Below are 22938 nucleotides of genomic sequence, written 5' to 3' on the forward strand. Positions count from 1 at the left end.
TCAGCATAATATTTATGAAAATATAGTCATTACTGTTGCACTGAACCTCTGTAATGTCCTTTTTATGTTAGTATCCTTTGTAGTTCATTAAAATAGTTCCAATATATTATGCATAAATTAATTGGAATCTGCATGATCCCAGTGGTACTCAGTGAGACAAAAAAATTCTGGTAATAGGAGGCTTAACATAAGCAACGATATTCTGTAAGTGAACTCTGTGCTGGGCACCTATCTTAAGCCAACCAGATTGCAATTGGCTCAATACTATCAGTGATCAATTGATCATGCTGAATGTAGAGTTCAGCACTATATGAATTTTCTGCAGCAAGAGAGACTAATATGTGACAGCAAAAAGTTACTTAGGTTTTGCAATACCTAGACAAAAAAAGTCCTACACTGTACGTAGATAAATGGATGAAATTTTTTTTTTCTTTTTTCAATTAAGGTGGTTTCAACTGTGAAAAGGTCAGCCCTGTTGTCACTTAAAAGAAGACAAGACACAAAGGTTAAACAAAGAGAAGCTATGTATCATAAATACTGTTTGATGTGTTTGTTTGTATGTGTTTTCTCCAGGAAAAAATATAATGTTGTAATTTCCAAATGTTTGGACAGCCCTTTTCCTGTTCTTTCAGTTCTCACAGATGTAGAGAATACACCAAACATCTTTTTCAAGAACATTCACTGCGAATTTGGATTTGTTCATTAAGTATCAAACTCAACCATCATTGCTGGTTGTTTAATGATGTTACCGCATTCCAACATTTTGTAAGATTGAGTGTTCCTCATAATCTCACTTCCATAACTTGATACTGTCAGAAAACATGCAATTGTGGTGAATTGATACACACAAATAACTACTCATTACAAGCAAGCATGAGTACAAAAGTAATTTGATAGGGCGCTGACTCTCGTATGACACTTTGGTAATTGAGACAGAAAAGACACTTCTGTGAAAAGAGCTTCGATACCTACTTGAGGAGATACAAATCTAATATATTGCAGACACAATTGAGTATGATGGTGCAATGTTTAGGACTCTGGACTCACATTTGAAAGTAGAGGATTTCAAATACAGAATGTACATAAAGTCCAGAAACACTTTCAATTATTTATTGCACAATAACTATATGTTGTACAGATGTCATACATATTGCATTTTGAAGAGAAACTCTGAAAGTTATTTTTACAAACATTTGATATGTGAACCACGAGTGACCCGGCAGGTGTCAATACAGTAATCGAATTCTTGCCATACCCGTCCCAGCATGGCATTGTCGACTATGGCAGTCTCGTCCCGTATTCTCTCCTGGAGCTCTGCTACGTCATGTGGTAGAGGCGGTACACACGCCAGATCTTTAATGTGTCCCCACAGAAAAAAGTCGCACGGAGTGAGATTTGGTGATCAGGGAGGCCATTTCACGAAACAGCTGCCCCCTTCTGTAGCATGGCCGATCCATCGATGCGGCAGCTCCATGTTCAGGTACCCACGAATTTCACGATGAAAATGGGGTGGAAAGATGAACGGAGAGTCCTGCATTTGAGGCATCAGCCATTGCTGCAACATGGCACGGTAGGAATATCCAGTGACAGTGCTCTCGGCGAAGAAGAATTCACTTCGCTCACACAGAGACGTCCCCTTCCCTTTGCCGGGCACAAGCAACCCATCGTAACGAATTTGTTGTGCCAGTGGTAAATGGCCTTCCTTGTTGGTGGCTTCTTACCGTACTTGTTTCTAAACACCTGTTGAACAGCTGTAGCACACTTGTTTTTGTCAGACTCCAACACACAGGAAGCTTGCTCCATACCTGAACTCGCCATGTTTGTGATTAGTGCTGACTATCAGCAAATTACCAAACTATGCTGTGGTGGTATACATGAAAAAGAACTTCCAGGGTTTCTCTTCAGAATTACATATGTATGATATCTGTATAGTGTTTGATTCTTGTGCAATAAATAATTGAAAGTGTTCCCAGACTTTATGTACACCCTGTATGTATCTTTTATTGGATACCACAACCACAAATTTATTACGAGACATTTCTACTTCTACCTTGGCTGTTATACAGCCACTGTCAGTGGCAGTCAAATGAAAACAAGACAAGTGGAACAAAAATTCAGTAAACTGTGCATTATTTCAAAAATAATCACTATTATTGTTAATACATTTATCCCACTGTGAGATGAGATGGTCAGTGCCTTCATGCAAAAATATGTGTGACTGCCAACGGAACCATGATTGTACCCAGGCACGCATGTCTTTGCCCAAAGCAAATCGATGGACACAAATGTCTTACTTCAGGGCTCCAAAAATATGGAAATCATATGGGAGAAACTCGGACTGTATGGAGAATGTGTAAGAGCTTCCCAGCGAAACTTCTGCAGTGTACTTGAAAAGTGAGTGGGACCTTATGTAGCTAAGGTTGTTTTCGAAGGTTGTTTTCAAGTATGCTGCGTAAGTTTCTTTAGGACTTCCTTACACATGCTCCATACAGTACCGATAGCTCCCAGTGCAGTTTCCATATTTTTGGAGCCCTGAAGAAAGACACTCGTGGCTGTCAGTTTGCTTCGGATGAAGAGGTACACACCTAAGTACAATCAAGGTTCTGCAGGCAACTGTAAACATTTTTCCATGAAGGTAACTGACTGTCTTGTCTCACAGTGGGATTAATGTGTTAACAGTTCTGGTGGTTATGTTTGAAATAATGAACAGTTTATTTACTTTTTTCCAGATTTCTCATTTTCATTTGACTACCCCTTATACTGGGAGGTCAGAAATAGTCTGAAAAGCTAGGAAGGGTGTTGCAGTGTAGATTGTGCTGCAAAATAACTGTTCAGAAAAAATTCTATACACTGTACTGTTTTGAAGTTAATTAACATGGAAGTTAGCCAAACAAGCAATTGTGCACACAAATTCAAGTGGCTTGTAAGAGACAGATTTATAGATTTCTGGAAAACATTTGATATGGTGTCCCATGTTGTTGTTGTGGTCTTCAGTCCTGAGACTGGTTTGATGCAGCTCTCCATGCATAGTGTCCCATTGCAGACTTTAAAAAAGGGACAAGCATACAGAATAGGTTCACATATATGCAGATGTGCGAGTGGCTTGAAGACTTCTTAAGTTATAGAACCCAGTATGTTATTCACATCAGTGAATGTTCATCAGAGACAATGGTATCATCAGGGGAGCCCCAGCGAAGTGTGATAGGATCACTGTTATTCTCAGTATACATAAATGATTTGACAGACAGGCGGGCAGCAATTTGCGGTTGTTTGCTTATGATACTGCAGTGTACTGTTAGGTGTTGAAGTTGAGTGACTGTAGGAGAATACAAGATGACTTAGACAAAATTTCTTGTTGGTGTGATGAAAGGCAGCTAGCTCTAAGTGCAGAAAAATGTAAGCTAATGTGGATGAGTTGGAAAGACAAACCCGCAATGTTTGGATGCAGTGTTAGTATTGTTCTGCTTGACATAGTCACATCATTTAAATATTTGGGCATAACACTGCAAAGCAATATGAAATTGAATGAGTATATGAGGATTGTGGTGGGAAAGTTCAATGATTGACTTCAGTTAATTGGGAGAATTCTAGTAAAGTGTGTTTCATCATAAAAGAGACCCCATGCAGATCACTAGTGCAACCTATTCTTGAGTACTGCTCAAGGACTGGGGATCCATATCAGGTCCGATTAAAGGAAAACATCAAAGCAATTCAGAGGTGGGCTGATAGGTTTGAAGCTGGTAGGTTCAAACAACACGAAAGTGTTTCGGAGATACTTCGGGAACACAAATGTGAATCCCTGGAGGGAAGACCATTCTTTTTGAGGAACACTAATGAGAAAATTTAGAGAACTGGCAGAATGATTCTGTTGTCATGAACATATATTGCACATAAGGACCACGAAGATAAAATACGAGAAGTTAGGGCTCATTCAGAGGCATACAGTCACTCATATTTCCCTCAGTCTGTTAGCAAGTGGAGCAGGAAAGTAAATGAATAGTAGTTGTACAGGATACCCTCCACCACACACTGTAAGATGGATTGCAGTTTATCAATGTAAATGTGCCCAAATGTGTACTTTGGTTTCCTAAAACCGAACAAGAGTGTGATACAAAAATGGGATACGGGGCAGTATTGGGGACTGAACCCAAGCCAAAGGTTAAGCTGTCTTAGGCACTATTATCTATGCTCTGAGTATAACAGACACGAATTGTATCTGGCCAGCCACTTAAATTTGCGTGCACGACATCCTGAATGGCTAACTTTTATACTAATTAACTCAGAAACGACACAAGAAACCGAATTTTTTCTTAACAATTATATCTCAGCGCAACCTACCCTGAACAATTATATCTCAGTGCAACCTACCCTGTAATACCCTTACATGTGTTACAGACTGTTGCTTACCACCCTGTACATCATGTGACTGTCTGACTTCAGTAACGTACTGTTTTCACATACTACTCCTAATGTTGTAATTTTGCACTGTCTCATTGTGTGAGTGAATACAGATGTGTTTCTGTCATTTAAAATATGACTAGTGCTATTGTAGATTTGCACAAGAACAATATCCCAACTTGTCAACAATTCAAAATAACATTACTGTTATACTTACTTACATGTAAAAACAAGAACCCATAATATATCATGCAGTAAATTGCTCTGCATGAGCTTTTTCAGCACTCAAATTTAAAACTTTCACAAGTGTGACAAAGCTGTTAGTGTCATATAAAAACACACACTTAATTGTAGACTTTCCGGGCAGTTATTTGCTACACTTATACCACTCTGTATCATGAAGTCCTTGGTTGATATTCTATAAATCCCTTATGTTAAGTAATTCTGTCTGTTTGTTGAATGTATTATCCCACTCTCTTTTAGCATGCATTTATATTTCCATTTCCATGACTACATCCATTACTCTTTCTTTCTTTCTGGTACATAGGTAACAAGACTAACCAGACGCATTGTAATTGTAAGTCACGCGGATAATTGAACATCCGGATAACTGAATGTTTAATGAAAAGCGATTTTCATATTATCAAGTCCAGAAAGTTAACCTATGTCATCCACATATGGTTATGTTTTGGTTATATTGTCATATGGTTATCTTTCTGGGGTTAACAAATTGAACTTATTAAAATAAAAAATTAGTGTTTATTAAGAGATTAGACACATTTTCATATGTATGTTCATATTTTCTTAAAATTACTAAAATACTATAATCGTAATCGTGAAATACTTAACAAAACTCACATAGCACAGTTGCTGTAATTTTATTTTCTTGAAAATAATTGATAATTGTCACTTGATGTAGATAGTTTTTTCTCTTTTTATTGCTGCTGCATCACGAATTCATTTCAATTTCAGTAAAGTGACGGTGTCACACACTGTTCGTTTTTCGAGCATTTGAAGCTGTTTCCAGGACTTGAAATGCTTCCGCATGATATGGTCCTGCATCATTTTCTGCATCTATATTTGCTTCTTTTTCATCTGCATGCATTTCCTGCTGTTAATTCACATGCAATATATTTTCAGCAATATCATTATCTGACATGATCTAAAACAACTTGATCATTACTCTCACAAGTGAGCCACTCTTTCATATCATCAGCATCAGATTCCTGGCATATTTCTATGTTTGTCATTTATATCCTCCAAAACTGAATCATACATATTGGTTATTGAATTTTCATGCTCCTGTTACAGTATTCTGTTCTAAGTTTTGTTCAAAGTTTTTCTTTCATCCAAATCCCATTCATCTACAGGGTGTTACGAAAAGGTATGGCCAAACTTTCAGGAAACATTACCACACACAAAGAAAGAAAATATGTTATGTGGACATGTGTCCGGAAATGCTTACTTTCCATGTTAGAGCCCATTTTATTACTTCTCTTCAAATCACATTAATTGTGGAATGGAAACACACAGCAACAGAACGTACCAGCGTGACTTCAAAGACTTTTTTCAGGAAATGTTCAAAATGTCCTCCGTTAGCGAGGATACATGCATCCACCCTCCATCGCATGGAATCCCTGATGCGCTGATGCAGCTCTGGAGAATGGCGTATTGTATCACAGCCGTCCACAATACGAGCACGAAGAGTCGCTACATTTGGTAACGGGGGTTGCATAGACAAGAGCTTTCAAATGCCCCCATAAATGAAAGTCAAGAGGGTTGAGGTCAGGAGAGCGTGGAGGCCATGGAATTGGTCCGCCTCTCCAATCCATCGGTCACTGAATCTGTTGTTGAGAAGCGTACGAACACTTCAACTGAAATGTGCAGGAGCTCCATCGTGCACGAACCACACGTTGTGTCATACTTGTAAAGGCACATGTTCTAGCAGCACAGGTAGAGTATCCCGTATGAAATCATGATAACATGCTCCATTGAGCATAGGTGGAAGAACATGGGGTCCAATCAAGACATCACCAACAATGCCTGCCCAAACGTTCACAGAAAATCTGTGTCGATGATGTGATTGCACAATTGCGTGCGGATTCTTGTCAGCCCACACATGTTGATTGTGTAAATTTACAATTTGATCATCAGAATCGAGGAAGTACAGTACATACTGACGAAACTAAAATGAGCTCTAACATGGAAATTAATCATTTCCGGACACATGTCCACATAACATCTTTTCCTTATTTGTGTGTGAGGAATGTTTCCTGAATGTTTGGCCGTACCTTTTTGTAACACCCTGTATAACCATGTAACAATACTCTTTTAAATTAATTTGCTTGAAAAATGACAAAATGGATTCTACGTCATCAGCAGATAACAATATAAATAAAAGTTCTTTTCTATAAAGTCATTTAAATGTTTCAGTAATGCTTTGATCCATTGATGGTAGCAAAGGTGTCACGTTAGGAGACCAAAACTTTACTGTAAACATTCTATTTTCTCTCTTAGTTCTGCTGAGGGGTAACTTGGCGCATTATCCAGTAGAAGTAGGGCTTTACCAATTTATGTTTTGAATTTGTTTACTTGAGGTATAAAAGTATTGGGGTACATGCTCTGGCAAGTCAGTGCTGTGTTTTGTCAGTGAGTGGTTGATAGTTGGTTCTTGTTGTGTATCAACGTCAAGCAAGTTAAAAACAGTTGTGTTATCTTACCATTCCTCTACTGCCGATGGCTCTTCTTCTGCATTTGTGGTACCATCACTAGAAACCTCAATGCCCATAGTGCATGAACCATTTACACTATTATTGATTACACTATTATTCATTATTGTTGAAGCAGTTTTCATACACCTGGTGCAGTGTACTACCACAAGATGTCAGGCATAGACAGAGGTGGTAAGACATATTCCCAAAAGCTTTGGGATACCCCTAAGTTGGTGGCAAGTATGCGTCCCAAATACCACAAAAGACAGATTAACTTTGTGGTAAGTATACTTAATAAGCCCCTGCCAGAAACTACTTTGATGGTAACCATGCTTCCCAATAACCATTAAAACAATCTTGTTTGGTGGGGTATAGACTTCCCACAGTACTGAAGGCTATATTTCATAACAAACAGAAACTACAGCCAGTGCAGCCTACTGCCACTAGCTGCCAGGAGCATACTGTAACACATATTCCCTTAAACGCCGTAAAGAAAAATATTTAGTGGGAAGTATATCCCACACAGCCCATGAAAGGGTTAAGTTGGTGACGAATATGCAACATTTTTCTCGGACAAGTCTGTAATAACAGTGGCTACACACTCAAATGACAGATGCACATTTGTATACACCCACAGAAGATGACAGCGTAAAATTACGATGACAGGGGTACCACTTGAAACTGGCGCATCGCTGAAGCCGCTGGTCGTGTGGTGTACGTGACATTGATTGTATGACAGCGAAAGTCAAAAATGGAACTGTCTTTGAATACCAGAAGGGTTCTCAAAACTATACTGTGGCCAATTTCTTTATCATCCTTTGTAATCCAGACTTTTGTGATATCTCCAGTGATCTTAACATTGATGCGATTTTGTAGGCTAATCTTCCCTGGGAATGGAAGACATTAATGTGATTTTGTCTTCTCACAGTTATTAAGCAGGTTGGAATTAGAATTCACAAAATGTTGTTATTTTTAGTGTTAGCTCATCAGTATGAAAGGTGGTGGTGATGATGATGATGATGATGATGATGATGATGATGATGATTTGTTTGTGGGGCACTTAACTGCAATGCACGGTCTTCAGTGTCCGTACAGATTCCCTGTTTATACACAGTCCAATTTATTCAAAATCCAGTCTAGCCACTGTCACAAGTGATGATGAAATGATGAGGACAACACAAATGCCCAATCCTCGGGCAGAAAAAGAATCCCCAACCTGGCCGAGAATTGAACCCGGGACCCCATGATCCAGAGGCAGCAATGCTAGCCACTACACCACGAGTATGTACAGTCAGTTAAATTATTGTTTCTATGAATTTAAATAATCTTTGCCATCCCTGTATTTCAATGAGTTTTTTTTTTTTTAAACACACACTCCTTTGCATAATTAGATTCATTCTGAAACTAACCTCAAGGCAACAGCTAATCCATTCACCTCCATAACCATTCTCCCAGTAAGCTATTACAGCAAAGCATAACACAATAATCTTTGTGTAAATTGGAAAATTAGGAGAGGAGTACCGGGCAGATGTAGACTGTGAAGTAGGAAATGAATTGTGCTGTTACAGCTGAGTGAGTATTGTTGCCCATGAAAATCAAATCTTAGGTTTCAGATACCAAACTGTCGTGTGGTTCAACCAGTGATAAAGTTTCATTACTGTGGAGCTCTGGAGCAGAGTGGTAATTCCGTTCTTCACTATTAAATTCTCTCTAGTGGGAAACTGACACAAGTTCAAATGGCTCTGAGCACTATGGGACTCAACTGCTGAGGTCATTAGTCCCCTAGAACTTAGAACTAGTTAAACCTAACTAACCTAAGGACATCACAAACATCCATGCCCGAGGCAGGATTCGAACCTGCGACCGTAGCGGTCTTGCGGTTCCAGACTGCAGCGCCTTTAACCGCACGGCCACTTCGGCCGGCACTGACACAAGTCATCATGCCTGTGTAAACTTTTATTTTACAGCTCGGCGGCCGCATAAAATGCGGCACAGAGAAGATTCCGTGTACGCACCACGTTCTCTGTTTGATCGACCTTCTCCTGCTCTTCTGAAAATGCGAAGAGACATGAAATTACAGAAGTATCGTGGTGGCACAGTACGCCCCATGTTATCCATTTCCAGCCTCAAGCCAGCAGCTACTGTGAAGCAAATAGCTGAACCAGAGCATGTGCCAGAATGGCATATTCATGAGGAATGGGCTCTTTTACAGGTTTATTCTACTTCCATCTTATCCATTTCTTAAATTGTAACTTTAATGAAATTATTAGTACTGTGTAAATTACAGCTGCAAAACATGTCCCTAATGTGCATAACTACATTAATCTGTTATTTCAGGCTGTTCAGAGCTTCTTGCAATTACCGTTGAACTTGATGGTACTTTCACCAGCACATACACCAAATTGGGATATGGTATCAGATATTGTAAACAATGTTTCTTGTACATATCGGTCTCCAAAGCAGTGCCGAAATAGGTAAGTAATGTATATTCTTATTGAAATTGTAGATGAAGTGTAAATGAAAAGGGCAAAATACCAACCAGCAGTTATTACAAGTATAGAGGAAAAGTGACCATACTTAACACATGCACGAATTGCAGTTATGTCAGCTTGAATATAGAGGAAGGAATAATATATTCAGAGCAAATAATCAGTCTCTGAATTATTATGAGCTGCAGTGATGAGGGAGGGTGCATGTGGTGTGGGGAGGAGGGGATGGGAGGGGGGAGGGGATTGTAGATAAGTGGTGAAAAAGGAAGAACCAGGAAGTTACATTGTACCTGGAAAAATCATCAAACTCTCAGGGGATTTCAGGAATTTCATCAAGTCTCAGGGAATTCTGCATTTTTAACCTGGCATTGAAATTCCCTTCTTTTTTTTTTTCTTTTTTTTTTTTCTTTTTTTTTTTTTTTTTTCTTTCCCCCCCCCCCCCCCCCCCCCCCCCCCCCCCCCCCCCTCACAAATTTTAAAATACTTAATATCTCGAAGTGTGTTAATTATGTGAATATTATTCTCTATATAAATTATTGATGTTTAAAAACTGTAGTTAAACTGCTGCTTATAGCTAGTATATAGCTCAGCCGAGAGGGAAGAAAAGTCATTCCGTACTCACCATTAATTTATCAGAAGCTTATTGGTACCATCTTCCTCCTCACACCTGGAATTCTCAGGGAGTCCCCACCCCCCTCAAGTTCGAGTAGCCACCCTGAAGTTGGAACTTCTTGAAGAGGAATAATCAGAGATACACAGATGTATAAGGTTATGAGACCATAAATGCTTGGACTGTGGGGACATAATATGAATTTTAACCAGAATGTATTTGACTCTTTCTATTTTTAAACATAATTTTCTTTTAATTAATCTCATTGTAGTTTACCTACTTTAAATCTTCCATAGCTCCAAAAAATTTAAATCAATCAAGCACTATCTTGTCAGTCTCACAAAACAGTTCCTATTCTTTCTCAGACAGATGTTCATTTGGTCTTATTTATATTTGATGAGTTTGAATGACACCACTTAATGAACAGTTGTATACAAAGTGCATCTGAAAAGTTTGGTGAATGGTCTCAGAAAATAAATGCATAAAAAATATATTTACTGGCCTTCAAAGTAATTACTGTTGTCTACAACGCACTTCTACAACGCACTTCTATATAGGTTGTAAAGGTGTTGGAAACTGTCACTAATCACTTCTTGCAGAACTATGTGAAACACTGAGCTCGTATGTTGTTGGATATCAACAATATCTGTAGGTTCAACTTCCTTGCATGATGCAAAGTGACAACTTTCTCGCATGATGCAAAGTGACTGTTCTACAGCACCCTCCTTATTCTTCTGATTTGGCATCTGTTTGTTGCCCCTCCTTAAATGAGTGTTGAAAGGCTTATTCTTTGCAGATGTTGCACATGACTGAGGTGCTTTGAGTGATATCACAAGAAGTGTTTCCTAACAGTTTCTAACAGCTTTACAACTGATGTTGGGCATGTGGTGTCACTAATGGTTATTACTTTGAAAGCTAGTGAAGGTATTTTGATATTAACCTTTTATTTTCAGATGGGCCTTGTAGATTCCATAACACTGTAAGAGAAATGCTTACCAGTGATATTATGAGAAAATAAATTACTTTCCATCCCTGATACGTTTTTCAAAATTCCAAATGCAGACACCATTCATTGTATTTTGGGAGGAATTGTCATAATTTTGGGACTTTTCTTCTGCTTGTTCCTTCTCTCCTCATTACCGACATTTGTGTGTCTTCCTGAAACGCATCGATTCTGCAGATATTTTTTTTTTCTTTTTTTTTTTTTTTTTTTTTTTTTTTTTCCTTCACTCATTTCAGAAGACCCAAAATTTTCACACAGTTCACAATATAATTCAACTGTGTTATACTTTTTCTCACTGAGAAACCATATGCATTGTTTGTTTTTGCAGTCATTGTAAATCAGTGTCATGCAAGAAAAAAGCAATAAACATATGAACTGTTGCTACCCACACACACGTGATTTGTGCCTGCTACTGCTTACATGCTAGCTGATCGCCGCAGGAAGTCATAATTTTAACCAATCGATCCTTACTTTTGAGACTCTAAAAAACTAAACTCTGCCCAAACAGGCCATGAAGGCCCAAGGGTACCGACCAGCCGCTATGTCATCCTCAGCCCATAGGTGTCACTGGATGCAGTTATGGAGGGGTGTGTGGTCATCACACCACTCTCCTGTCCGTATCTCAGTTTATGAGACTCACTACTTCTCAATCAAACAGCTCCTCAGTTTGCCTCACAAGGGCTTGGCACCTCACTTGCCAAAAGCGCTCCCCAGACAGGACGGTCACCCATGCAGGTGCTGATGCAGCCCGACAGTGCTTAACTTCAGTGATCTCACACTTCAGTGTTATCACTGCTGCGAAGCCATTGGCACTTTTGAGACTCAGCAATTTATATTTGGATGAACATCCTGTAAAATCTCTGAAAGTGCTCCAAGACAGTTACAAATATGTATATCAGTAAGGTAGATTACACTGTTATAGAATATATACTGTAAAGTAACATGTTTACTGTGACCACTTCATTATTTACATCACTTTAGTTCCCTCTGTCATCCCTATGCTTGAATTGGTACTGGCCTCAAAGTACAGGGTGATTCAAAAAGAATACCACAACTTTAGGAATTTAAAACTCTGCAACGATAAAAGGCAGAGCTAAGCACTATCTGTCGGCCAATTAAGGGAGCTATAAAGTTTCATTTAGTTGTACATTTGTTCGCTTGAGGCGCTGTTGACTAGGCGTCAGCGTCAGTTGATGCTAAGATGGCGACCGCTCAACAGAAAGCTTTTTGTGCTATTGAGTACGGCAGAAGTGAATCGACGACAGTTGTTCAGCGTGCATTTCGAACGAAGTATGGTGTTAAACCTCCTGATAGGTGGTGTATTAAACGTTGGTATAAACAGTTTACAGAGAATGGGTGTTTGTGCAAAGGGAAAAGTTCTGGACGGCCGAGAACGAGTGATGAAAATGTAGCACGCATCCAGCAAGCATTTGTTCGCAGCCCAGGAAAATCGACTCGCAGAGCTAGCAGAGAGCTGCAAATTCCACAATCAACTTTATGGAGAGTCCTACAAAAAAGGTTAGTTATGAAACGTCAACTACCCGAGGCGATGGATCGGCCGCCAGGCAGCCCGTGACAGAGCACTTCATCACTGGCCTCCAAGAAGCCCTGATCTTACCCCCTGCGATTTTTTCTTATGGGGGTATGTTAAGGATATGGTGTTTCGGCCACCTCTCCCAGCCACCATTGATGATTTGAAACGATAAATAACAGCAGCTATCCAAACTGTTACGCCTGATATGCTACAGAGAGTGTGGAACGAGTTGGAGTATCGGGTTGATATTGCTCGAGTGTCTGGAGGGGGCCATATTGAACATCTCTGAACTCTTTGTAATGATGTATAACAGAAGGTTATATTATGTTTCTTTCATAAAATACACATTTTTAAAGTTGTGGTATTCTTTTTGAATCACCCTGTATGTATGTGGTTTCTATTACAGGGAGTGACAGAAGACACTTTGCAATTCAGGGAAAATAAATATATGTATAAAAGTACACAGGTTGCCATATTACTGTAGCTTATTTTGAGCAAAAAGGAACTTGAGTAGCAATCTTGAATGTTGTTGCGCTTCTCAGTATTATTCATGAACTTGACAATCATTTGAGGTGCAATACCAACAGCTTCTTCTTTTATCACTTTGTTAAGACCATCAGAGATAGGGAATATTGTTCGTGAGGCGGGACTTTTGTACAATGAAACCGTGCATTATCATCATAATAATTGAGGATTTTAACCAACTGTGGCTGTAAAAAGTTCTGTAACATTGCCAGTAATGATTACTGTTTACTGTAATACCGTTGTCCTGAAAGAAGTATGGATCCACCACACCAAAGTTAAAAATGCACACCACACTCACTTTGAGCCCATGAGCTGCTCATTCCTAAAGGTTACCCTGAGACCAATATTGGAAGTTCTATTTGTTTACTGTGCGCTATGCCCTATGCCAGTAAAATCTGTTATGCAGACATTAAAAAGGTCTTGACATAAATTTTCAAAATCATTTGTCTTCGTTTCTTTGTACAATCATCACTATTTTGTAGAAATACATTCGCAGATTTCAGAAGAGACTTTTACACTCTCATTTCCATTTGATAATTGTTTAGAATGTCTTGAGGATTTGTGAATTAAAACCATGACAACTGCCACAATTTTCTTACAACGCCGTTGTTGTGTGAGATCAGGCAGGATATCAGTTTCAATGTAGGAACTATTTGTGTAAAGTTTGATAACCAACAGTAAATTATTTTGTTACCAGGAACTCTTACCCCCTCCAAAGTGAATGTGAAATGTACACATTGTTCCTATATTAGAGGCCACCAACATTCTACAGACCACACCATGATGTACACTGAAAATCACATGCACACTACCATTTGATGCACTCCCCACTACTGTAATTCCTCATCCTAAGCTTCTTTCGGAGTTGGAGTGGGACATGAGAAAAATAAGGGCAAAAAGTGTAGAAAATTTGAAATGAAGGAGGGAGGTGACAGTGGGAGATGTTACAGCAAAAATTTTATCAATAGTGAGCTACCTACAGTAGAAGAATAAAGGTGCGTTAAGAAAGAAAATTGTTATATGTTAATCAGATATAAAGTGACTTATTGTGCTTGTAAAAAAATGCTCACTATTGGCAAAACAACTCGGTCGTGTATGACGAGATGAAAGGGTTGCAGATAACACTGGTCTGCTATCACATAATGAAATTTGTTTTATGCTCATGTGCTGAGACCTTTTAGAAAAGAAAAGGTTAATTTACTGAATATTTGATCAATTTTCTGATTGGATTGAGAACTTCCTACTTCTCAACAAGAAGAAATTATCAAATGTAAAAGTAGCTTTGGCTTTCCCCCAAGGAAGTCTGTAAGGCTGTTACAGTTACTGACATATATAAACAACTGCTGAATAATAATGCCAACATCATGAGGTTGTTTTCAGATAATGATGTGTGTACATAATTGTAGTAAAATACAAAAAGCTCTCAGAGACTAGTGACAGCCGACCCTCGACGCAGACAAAAGTAACATATTGGATTATTCAGCTGCATTGTTACAATCTTCCACTGAATCTGAATAAACTGTAAAACATTAAAATGTGAGTGTATTTTTCCGGAGTGGTTTAGGGAGTAATGAACACTAGGAAGTAGTGGAGAAAGCAGATTCCAGAGGAAACATAATTTGTTTGTGAAGTAGGTAGCTAACAGCTCCTGAAACTAATTGAAGGTATTAATCATGGGTCTGAGAGTCTTACTATGTAATATAAATTGAGGATATGTAAAAGATTCACAAGAGAGCAGCACATTTTGTGACAGAAAAACTTTTACCGAATGAAGCGACAGTTCATCAGTGTATATAAACTGAAGGGGTGTGCTTTGAGTGGAGATCAATGTTTTTAGAAAATTACAATTTGACACAATTTTCTGAAGCTTTCAGAGTAGCCCTTCATTGGTAAGACAGAGAAACCAATTTCTCGTTTTGTGTTTATTAGAGCGTTAATTAGATTCTGTTGTTTTTACTTTGTGATACTTGTCCAAAACCAGGTGATTCTTCATCAAAACTACATCCCATGACTTCTGTGTGTGTGTGTGTGTGTGTGTGTGTGTGTGTGTGTGTGTGTATGTGTGTGTGTGTGTGTTTTTATCATCAGCACCTCAAAATGCAACAATAATTAAAGCAGTTCAATCTCATCTCTTCTATCACTACCTCATCTTTGTCTCATAACCAGAACTTTTCTATGACTTGATTGTCCAATCCTGTTTTTCCCTTGTGTGTGTCACTATGACTCTCTCTCTCTCTCTCCCTCCCTCTCTCTCTCTCTCTCTCTCTCCACCCTTCTCCCTTCTCCCTTTTTCCTCCTCTCTAACTCCCTTACTCCCCCTCCCCCCTCTCTATTCCTCATTCCCCCTTCCCCTCCCTTCTTATTTCTGTCTGTTCCTTCAATTTTTACTTTTTATCACAACTCTGTTTGGATTGTTTGTGTTATTTACTGAATTCTTTTCTGTCTCTTCTTGTCAATTTTTACTTTCTGAAATTGATATTTCCTTTTGACTCCATTATGTATACATGTGTGTATAATTTTATCTACAGCAGTTTTTCCCCCTTTTCCCCATGATACACATGCTATGCTTCATGTTTCTCATAATAAATATCTGTTAACTTCCAGTTTTTTCCCATTTTTGTTTGTGAACATGTACTTAGTATTTCCATTTCGCTATTGAGGTCTCACAGATGTACATATGCTACGTGTGGTCCATTAATTCTTGGTTACTTTTTCTGTGGTTTAATGCCTATGACATGATGCAATGCTGAAACATTTTATTAGAAATATGCTGTGGTTTTATTTAAAAATAATCCAAAATGAAATGACAACCACATGAAATAAAACAGCAACAGCCTGATAGATAGCAAAGCTAAAAAATGTGTCCGCTTTCATTCCTATCAATAAACCTGCCACTATCTATAAATTACGTTCCCCCCCTCCTCTTACTTTTTTTTGTGAAGTAATTTAATATTAAATTTATACCATGGAAACTCCAAGTTGGAATATCAACAATATTATGAAAAGAGTAGACTGGTACTAACCATAAAGATGATATGTGGAGTTACAGACGGGCACAATGAAAGGGCTGTTAGACAATTAGAATTGGCCAACACCTTTTTCAGAAAAGTAAACACACACACATTCACACAAGCAAGCTCAACCCACATGACTGCCATCTCTTGCACTTCTGACTGGAATGTAGCTGTCATGTGGGATGAAAGTGGTAATCTGGAGTGGGGTGGAAAGGGGGAAGTATAGCAGGATCTGGATGGGAGAGGGGGGGGGGAAGCACTGTTTGGTGGAGCATGCAGGAACCAGAAGGTGACATGACAAGACTGCCAGGTACAGCATTAGGAGGCTGTGGGGCAGGTAACAGGAAACACGGAAAGATTGGCAAGTGTTGGCAGAGGGCAGTATTCAAATGAGGGTGATAGGATGGAGGGGGCAAAGCTGCTGTGTGGAGGGTTCAACTTGTGATAACCTACTGTTCCCATGACCTGCCGTTCAACAGTTTCTGCCCCCTCTGTAGTACCACCTCATCCCTATTCCATCCCCTCTCTTTCATTGTGTGCCACCGTCTGCCAATGCATCTTTCCATCTTCTCCCCTTCCCTGCTTCTCTCCATCTCTGCCCCCCTATCACCTGGCAGTGTTGTTATGCCACCTTCTAGTGCATACACACTCCACCAGACAGTGCTCTTCTCCACATCTGTACTCTGCTTCTCCTTCCCTGCCCCCCTCCAGACTGCTGCTTTTGTCCTATGTGATACTTGCATTCCAGCTAGAGATAGCGGTCATGTGGGTAAGGTGTGCCTGCTTGTGTCAGTGTGTGTGTGTGTGTGTGTGTGTGTGTGTGTGTGTGTGTTTGCTTTATGAAGAAAGCTTTGGCTGAAAGCTAAATGTGTAACAGTCTTTTCATTGTGCCTGTTTGCAACTCAACATGTTATCTTCATGGTGAGTAGTGATCTGTCCTTTTCCTAGTATGTTTAATATTAAATTTGTCAGTTACAATATTATTTAGGTACCAGATTCAAAGGCAGCAACAGTACAGTAGTCACACATTAAAGGACAATAGTTATTATCACCTGTTTGCATAATTATTGGTCCACTGGTGCCTTACCTTCTGTTTTAGAAAAGGGTTTATTGTAGTTGAAGTTTAATTTTGGATTAATTTATTTCTATGTAATGTATACTTTACTATTATTTGTTTTTGCATGGTTTGAAAGCTTTAACAATAGCCAATAAGGACTTCTAAACATGTTATGTTCTTTACTATTGCATTTTCCTGACAATTAATGAATAATTTATATCCGAAAAAAGTCATGATTTTGTTTCCACTGAAAGCAGGATTACTGCAACCTGACTATGTTTTAAATTATGTACCACCTAGGGAGTGAGTAAGAAGTAAAAAATGATAACACACAGAATCAATTTTGTGGGAAGAACAGTTTTATTTAATATTTCTGAAAAATTTAAAGGAATTATTGCTGATGGGTTACCATATTTTAATGAACATACTGCAGAGAACTAAGAGACAAAAACTTCGTTGGTCACTAGATTGTTAAGTAATATGAATTAAGTAAACAATTAAGGAATTAAGTAAAGGATTACAGTCTTGAATAAACTGTTTAAATAACACCAGTCTACAGAACGTGAATATCACTGTCAAACTGATGCAACAGTATTGCAATAATTGTTGTTGGCACACTACATATACTGATGTATGCTTGTTCACTTTTTGGCTCTAAGTATTGCAATCATACTATGGTCACTGGGTGTATGAATTGCAGAAGCCTTTTGTTGCCCACTTGGAAACAATATGTCCAGTTAGTGTTGATATTGCATTGTTAATACTCATTTTGTTTTGTTACTATTTAGGTTAATAGGACAGTGTGCATAATGATTTTTAAGATCAAACAGATGAATTTATCTCTGAATAAAACAGTTAAGCAGTGAACTGTTATCCAGGAATTCCAGCTTACAGGTCTATATGTCAGAATCAGGTAGTCTCTGAATACTAGAGAGACATTTAGAAACTGACTGCATATTGAATGAAGACAAGAATACAAATAAGAAAGTGAAGCATGACAGTCTTGTGTTGTGTGAAGATTTACTGGGAGCCCAGTAATTTCTATGTTAATGTGTGGCAATCTGAAGTGATTGCTCGTATCAGCTGTGGTAATTTAACATCTTCAACATGCTCCACCACCACTAAGAGTCTAAAATGTAGCAATCATCCACCGAGTAAAAATCTTCAGCAGTATCGGTCATTGAATCTACTATGTGATAGCTGAATATGGTCACACAATTGGCACAGCAGTCTTATCTGAAATCTTCCCCATGAGCACCCATGCACTAGATGTGTGTGTGTCCTTCCCATAATATGCTGATCATTCATCTACAAAGTGGATCTACAATACTGCAACGAGTTGATAAAAAATGACAAATGCGAGGAAATCTGAGCGAGTTGTGACTTTTTTTGGACAACATAGTGGCATTTTGTGCCTAATCTTTAATAAGTATGCTACTGAATCACTAAGATTTATATTCATTAGAAATGTTGTGCACTGATGTACCAAGCATCAAAACTACTGTGTGGTAGCCGGATATAGTCACAAGTCGACATAGAAGTCTCATCTTAAACCTTCCCTGTGAGTACCAGCATCTCTCAGCAGCGGCTCTTGAAGACTACTTGTGGGTGGCAGCTATCATAGTCAAAAAGGTGGTACTGATTTTGTCTTCAAATAAAGAGGGAGAATATGAGGAAATTGCATCTAGGGTGAGCTACAATTGTTTACTGACTTTCCAAGATAGCATTCTAGTCAGTAACCAAGTAAGAATGCAAATCATAAAGTAAATAATAGACACAACCTTGATCAAGTAATGCAAGAAAAAGTGTAATTAATTGTCATTTAAGTAAGAAACAAGCAAGTAAATGACGAGTGAAAGAGACTACATGTCAAATTTTATTTCTGGGGAAGAAACAATGTCACATGAGACATACAAAAACGTGTATTGTCACCTGAAGTGCAGTAGAAAAAACAAGGTGCATGTTGTCGCTTGAAGTTAATTTAGTGTCAGTAGCTGATTTACTGGCATAAACATGGCAGTAGCTTGAGACTTGGAGCAACGTGTAATAGAAAGCGAGAATATCTGGCAACATTATTTTTAGTGAGGAATCACTGAGTAGCCCTACCAGGTAGCATTCAATGGAAGAAAGGGTAGCAAGAAATACAAGTAATTTTAGAATGTCAGTTTTGCTTTACAAGAATAACAGTGTAAATGTTCTTGGGGAACTGCAGTGTCTAAAGTGAGAAACTGATCAAGCGTAAATATTAAGAATGAGGAAAAATCTGATGTTCATGTGTAAACCACTAGTTTAGTTTAGTAGCTCATACAGTACCATAAGTGAAAAAAAGTTCCACGTTGGGCTTTAATAAAGGAGAAGGAAATTAAAAACCAATATTTCCAGACTTGTTCTTGTAGCAGTGTTCATACAGAGGAAAGACAAGATGGTAAAGATTGGGCGTGTAATGTTGTTGCTTCTGTTAGGAGACGCTGTCTGGAATGTTTGGTGACAGTAATTTCAGTGAGACAAGTTTTTGTGTGACAATACAGGATAATTATAAGAAATGCCAAATCCATTAAAAGACACTGTGATTATGGTTTTTCCTTCATAGCAGTAAATGTTAGCCTCTACTATCGAGAAAGGCTATTGTCTGCAGTGCTTTTCATTATTATCTGAAAGCAAAATAATAATAAGTGTCAAAGAAGAATTATGTATTGAAGTAAATCTGAATATAAAAAAAAATGAATTGATTCATTCTAAAATGCAGTGCATCACTGGTAAAAAGGAGGGAAAAAAACATTAAAAAATGTTTGAGGAGCAGTTATAATTGGTAAAATGATTATCCTAAACTAACTGAACTTTTAAACCAAATCATAGATCAACTACAAGCATCACAAGGTGTGAAACAATGAGCACTGATTTGATCATGAATTAATTGATTAATTTAATTTTAACTATTGGATGTATTACAGGCATTTACTGCTTTCATTATGTCATGACAGTAGAGAAAATTGAAAATGTTATGGACATCTTTTTGCTTTTATGAATATTGACTGATAGGAAAGTAAGACCTAGTCAGTGACAAAAAGTGTGGTATAATCTCTACTGCTATTGCTGAATAAAGCAATGAACATTTGGTGCATTTATCTTCACCATTCAGAAATGTTATCAAAATACCATCACATTTTAAAAATTATAAGCTGCAATTCAGAAGCGTAAGATAAGAAAGTAAACAAGTAAAAATAAGTGACAAGTAGTTTAAGCAAGAGTTGGTAAAAACAGAATGTAAAACTCCAGCTAAAGAGAGCAAATTTGATAGAGAACCTGCAAGATGACACAGAAATGTCTATACTAAGACAACAGGACCCCATCATATGAAAAGGAAAGAATAACATTGCCAAAGAGAATCGGAGTGAAAAGGATCTAAAGGGAGAGGAAACTTACATACTTCTGAAAGGACATTGAAATAAGAGGGAAAAGCTAACATGCAGTAAAGAAGAAATATTTTAAAATTATCAGTGACACATATACTTGATTCATTGGCCTTTCTTTGAGATCAAATGAGGTTGACTTCTTATTTATGCCAAGGATGAAGTGTGCATGTCTCTCATGCTAATACTTGGAAGCCTTGGACACCTATATTGTCATTATGTGTGAAATTTGTTCTTGTTTATGAAATGGTGGTCTTTAACTATTTTATGGTGCAGTTCTGTTGTCTGAAATGTGGTAACCAACCCACCTTAAAATGCATGCTATGGTGTCATGTATTGATCTCTTTTTGTACACTGACACGTTAATCTGTAGTGATTAAAGTGTTGAGAAATGAATACCTATCAAATAACTGATGCGGACACCACCTTTGCAAACTGTTTTACTTACATAACTACAAGAAAGAATGTGAAGAAGTTGAGGGAACAGTTGCAATAATACCCATCAGTACCAACAGCAAGAGGATAGTGTGGTTGTGTAACTTTCATAAGTTTCATACATCCTACAAGACCAGTTGTTCAAAAAAGTTGTGGTTAAGGAACTATAAACATGTGTAGCTTTCATAAAGCATGTTGCATATTTATTGATACCAGAATGGATGTTTGGATTACATTAATGTGCAGAAAATCATTTCAGATGAACAGCAAGCTGTTTAAACTGTTGTGCATATTATAAGATAGTTGCATTTCAGTGTAACAAAGTTGATACGTATTTTTCATCTCTGTACAAAAAAAGAAGAGTTAGTTGATAAATTCCTTAAATAGTATTCCAAAATGTATATGATGATCAACAAATTAAGCTAAAAAAACATAGCAAATTTTTGAAAAATGCAATTCCACTGCAGAAACATAAAAATGCAATTCCACTGCAGAAACAGAAGATAAAATGCTAAGAATTGCTTTAATCAAGTGTCACAGCATTCACAAGCACTGGATGTATTGATAGAACATTTGTCTAGAACTGCCAAGGACTGAATATTGTGCTAATTTTCATGTAATAATCACATGCAAAAAACTTCAAGATCTTGTATTTGACTGTCTATTACAACTATTTAGTATTCTGGACTAACTAATGCATTTAACTGGAAGCTAAAAGTATCATAAATGCAATAAATTTTCATGACAGAAAGCTGTTAAAAATGTGGGAGAACATTTTGTAAGCAATGTTACATTGCTTTTGAAAGAGGATGTGCTTAAAGTCATTTCAGTAAACTCTTAGGTCAATTTTACAAAAAGATATACCACAATGGCAGATTATACCTGTTGTATTATAGGTAGTACAATTATACATGCAAAATTACCAAACAGCAGGTGACAAATAAAGGAAAAAAGTGCAGAAAGATGTGTACATTACCACAGATCAAATTGTGAAGCACAAAGAACACTATGTCAGCAGAAATACTACAGCTAGTAGTATTTACTACTGTGGTGTGAAGAAACAGCAATTGATCATAATATGTAGTACAAAGCGTCGTAACTCCACAACTGAGCAGTCTGAGAATTATCATTTCGTAATCATGGAGCTGGACATAATAGAAGAACAGGTGATTTGCATCAGGTTTCTTCATTGTGCTGTTGAAAGAAGGATGATAAACTTTTATTGTGAATGAGCCTGTAGTGTTGATTATCAGTAAATTAATTTCTAACAATGAAACACAATTCAGAATAAGTCGTACATGCATATGCAGGCCACTAAAATGTGTATTATAAATACCAGTGGACTTAATCATAATATATGTAACACGTGAAACTTCCTGGCAGATTAAAACTGTGTGCCCGACCGAGACTCGAACTCGGGACCTTTGCCTTTCGCGGGCAAGTGCTCTACCATCTGAGCTACCGAAGCACGACTCACGCCCGGTACTCACAGCTTTACTTCTGCCAGTACCTCGTCTCCTACCTTCCAAACTTTACAGAAGCTCTCCTGCAAACCTTGCAGAACTAGCACTCCTGAAAGAAAGGATATTGCGGAGACATGGCTTAGCCACAGCCTGGGGGATGTTTCCAGAATGAGATTTTCACTCTGCAGCGGAGTGTGCGCTGATATGAAACTTCCTGGCTGATTAAAACTGTGTGCCCGACCGAGACTCGAACTCGGGACCTTTGCCTTTCGCGGGCAAGTGCTCTACC

At 38.1% G+C, this 22938-nt stretch overlaps 1 protein-coding gene across 3 annotated transcripts in view; it reads left to right on the forward strand.

The window, feature by feature from the left end:
• The window catches only part of LOC124606851 (helicase domino), a 402945-nt gene that overhangs the window by 261548 nt on the left and 118459 nt on the right, over window positions 1–22938 (forward strand). For all 3 annotated transcript variants that reach the window (XM_047138941.1, XM_047138934.1, XM_047138951.1), the window contains 2 exons: window positions 9077–9321; window positions 9447–9583. In XM_047138941.1, coding sequence (XP_046994897.1) covers window positions 9077–9321; window positions 9447–9583 — 382 coding nt within the window. The remainder of the gene's footprint in view (window positions 1–9076; window positions 9322–9446; window positions 9584–22938) is intronic.

Source organism: Schistocerca americana, chromosome 1 (genome assembly GCF_021461395.2).
Source record: "Schistocerca americana isolate TAMUIC-IGC-003095 chromosome 1, iqSchAmer2.1, whole genome shotgun sequence".
Classification (NCBI taxonomy): Eukaryota; Metazoa; Arthropoda; class Insecta; order Orthoptera; family Acrididae; genus Schistocerca; species Schistocerca americana.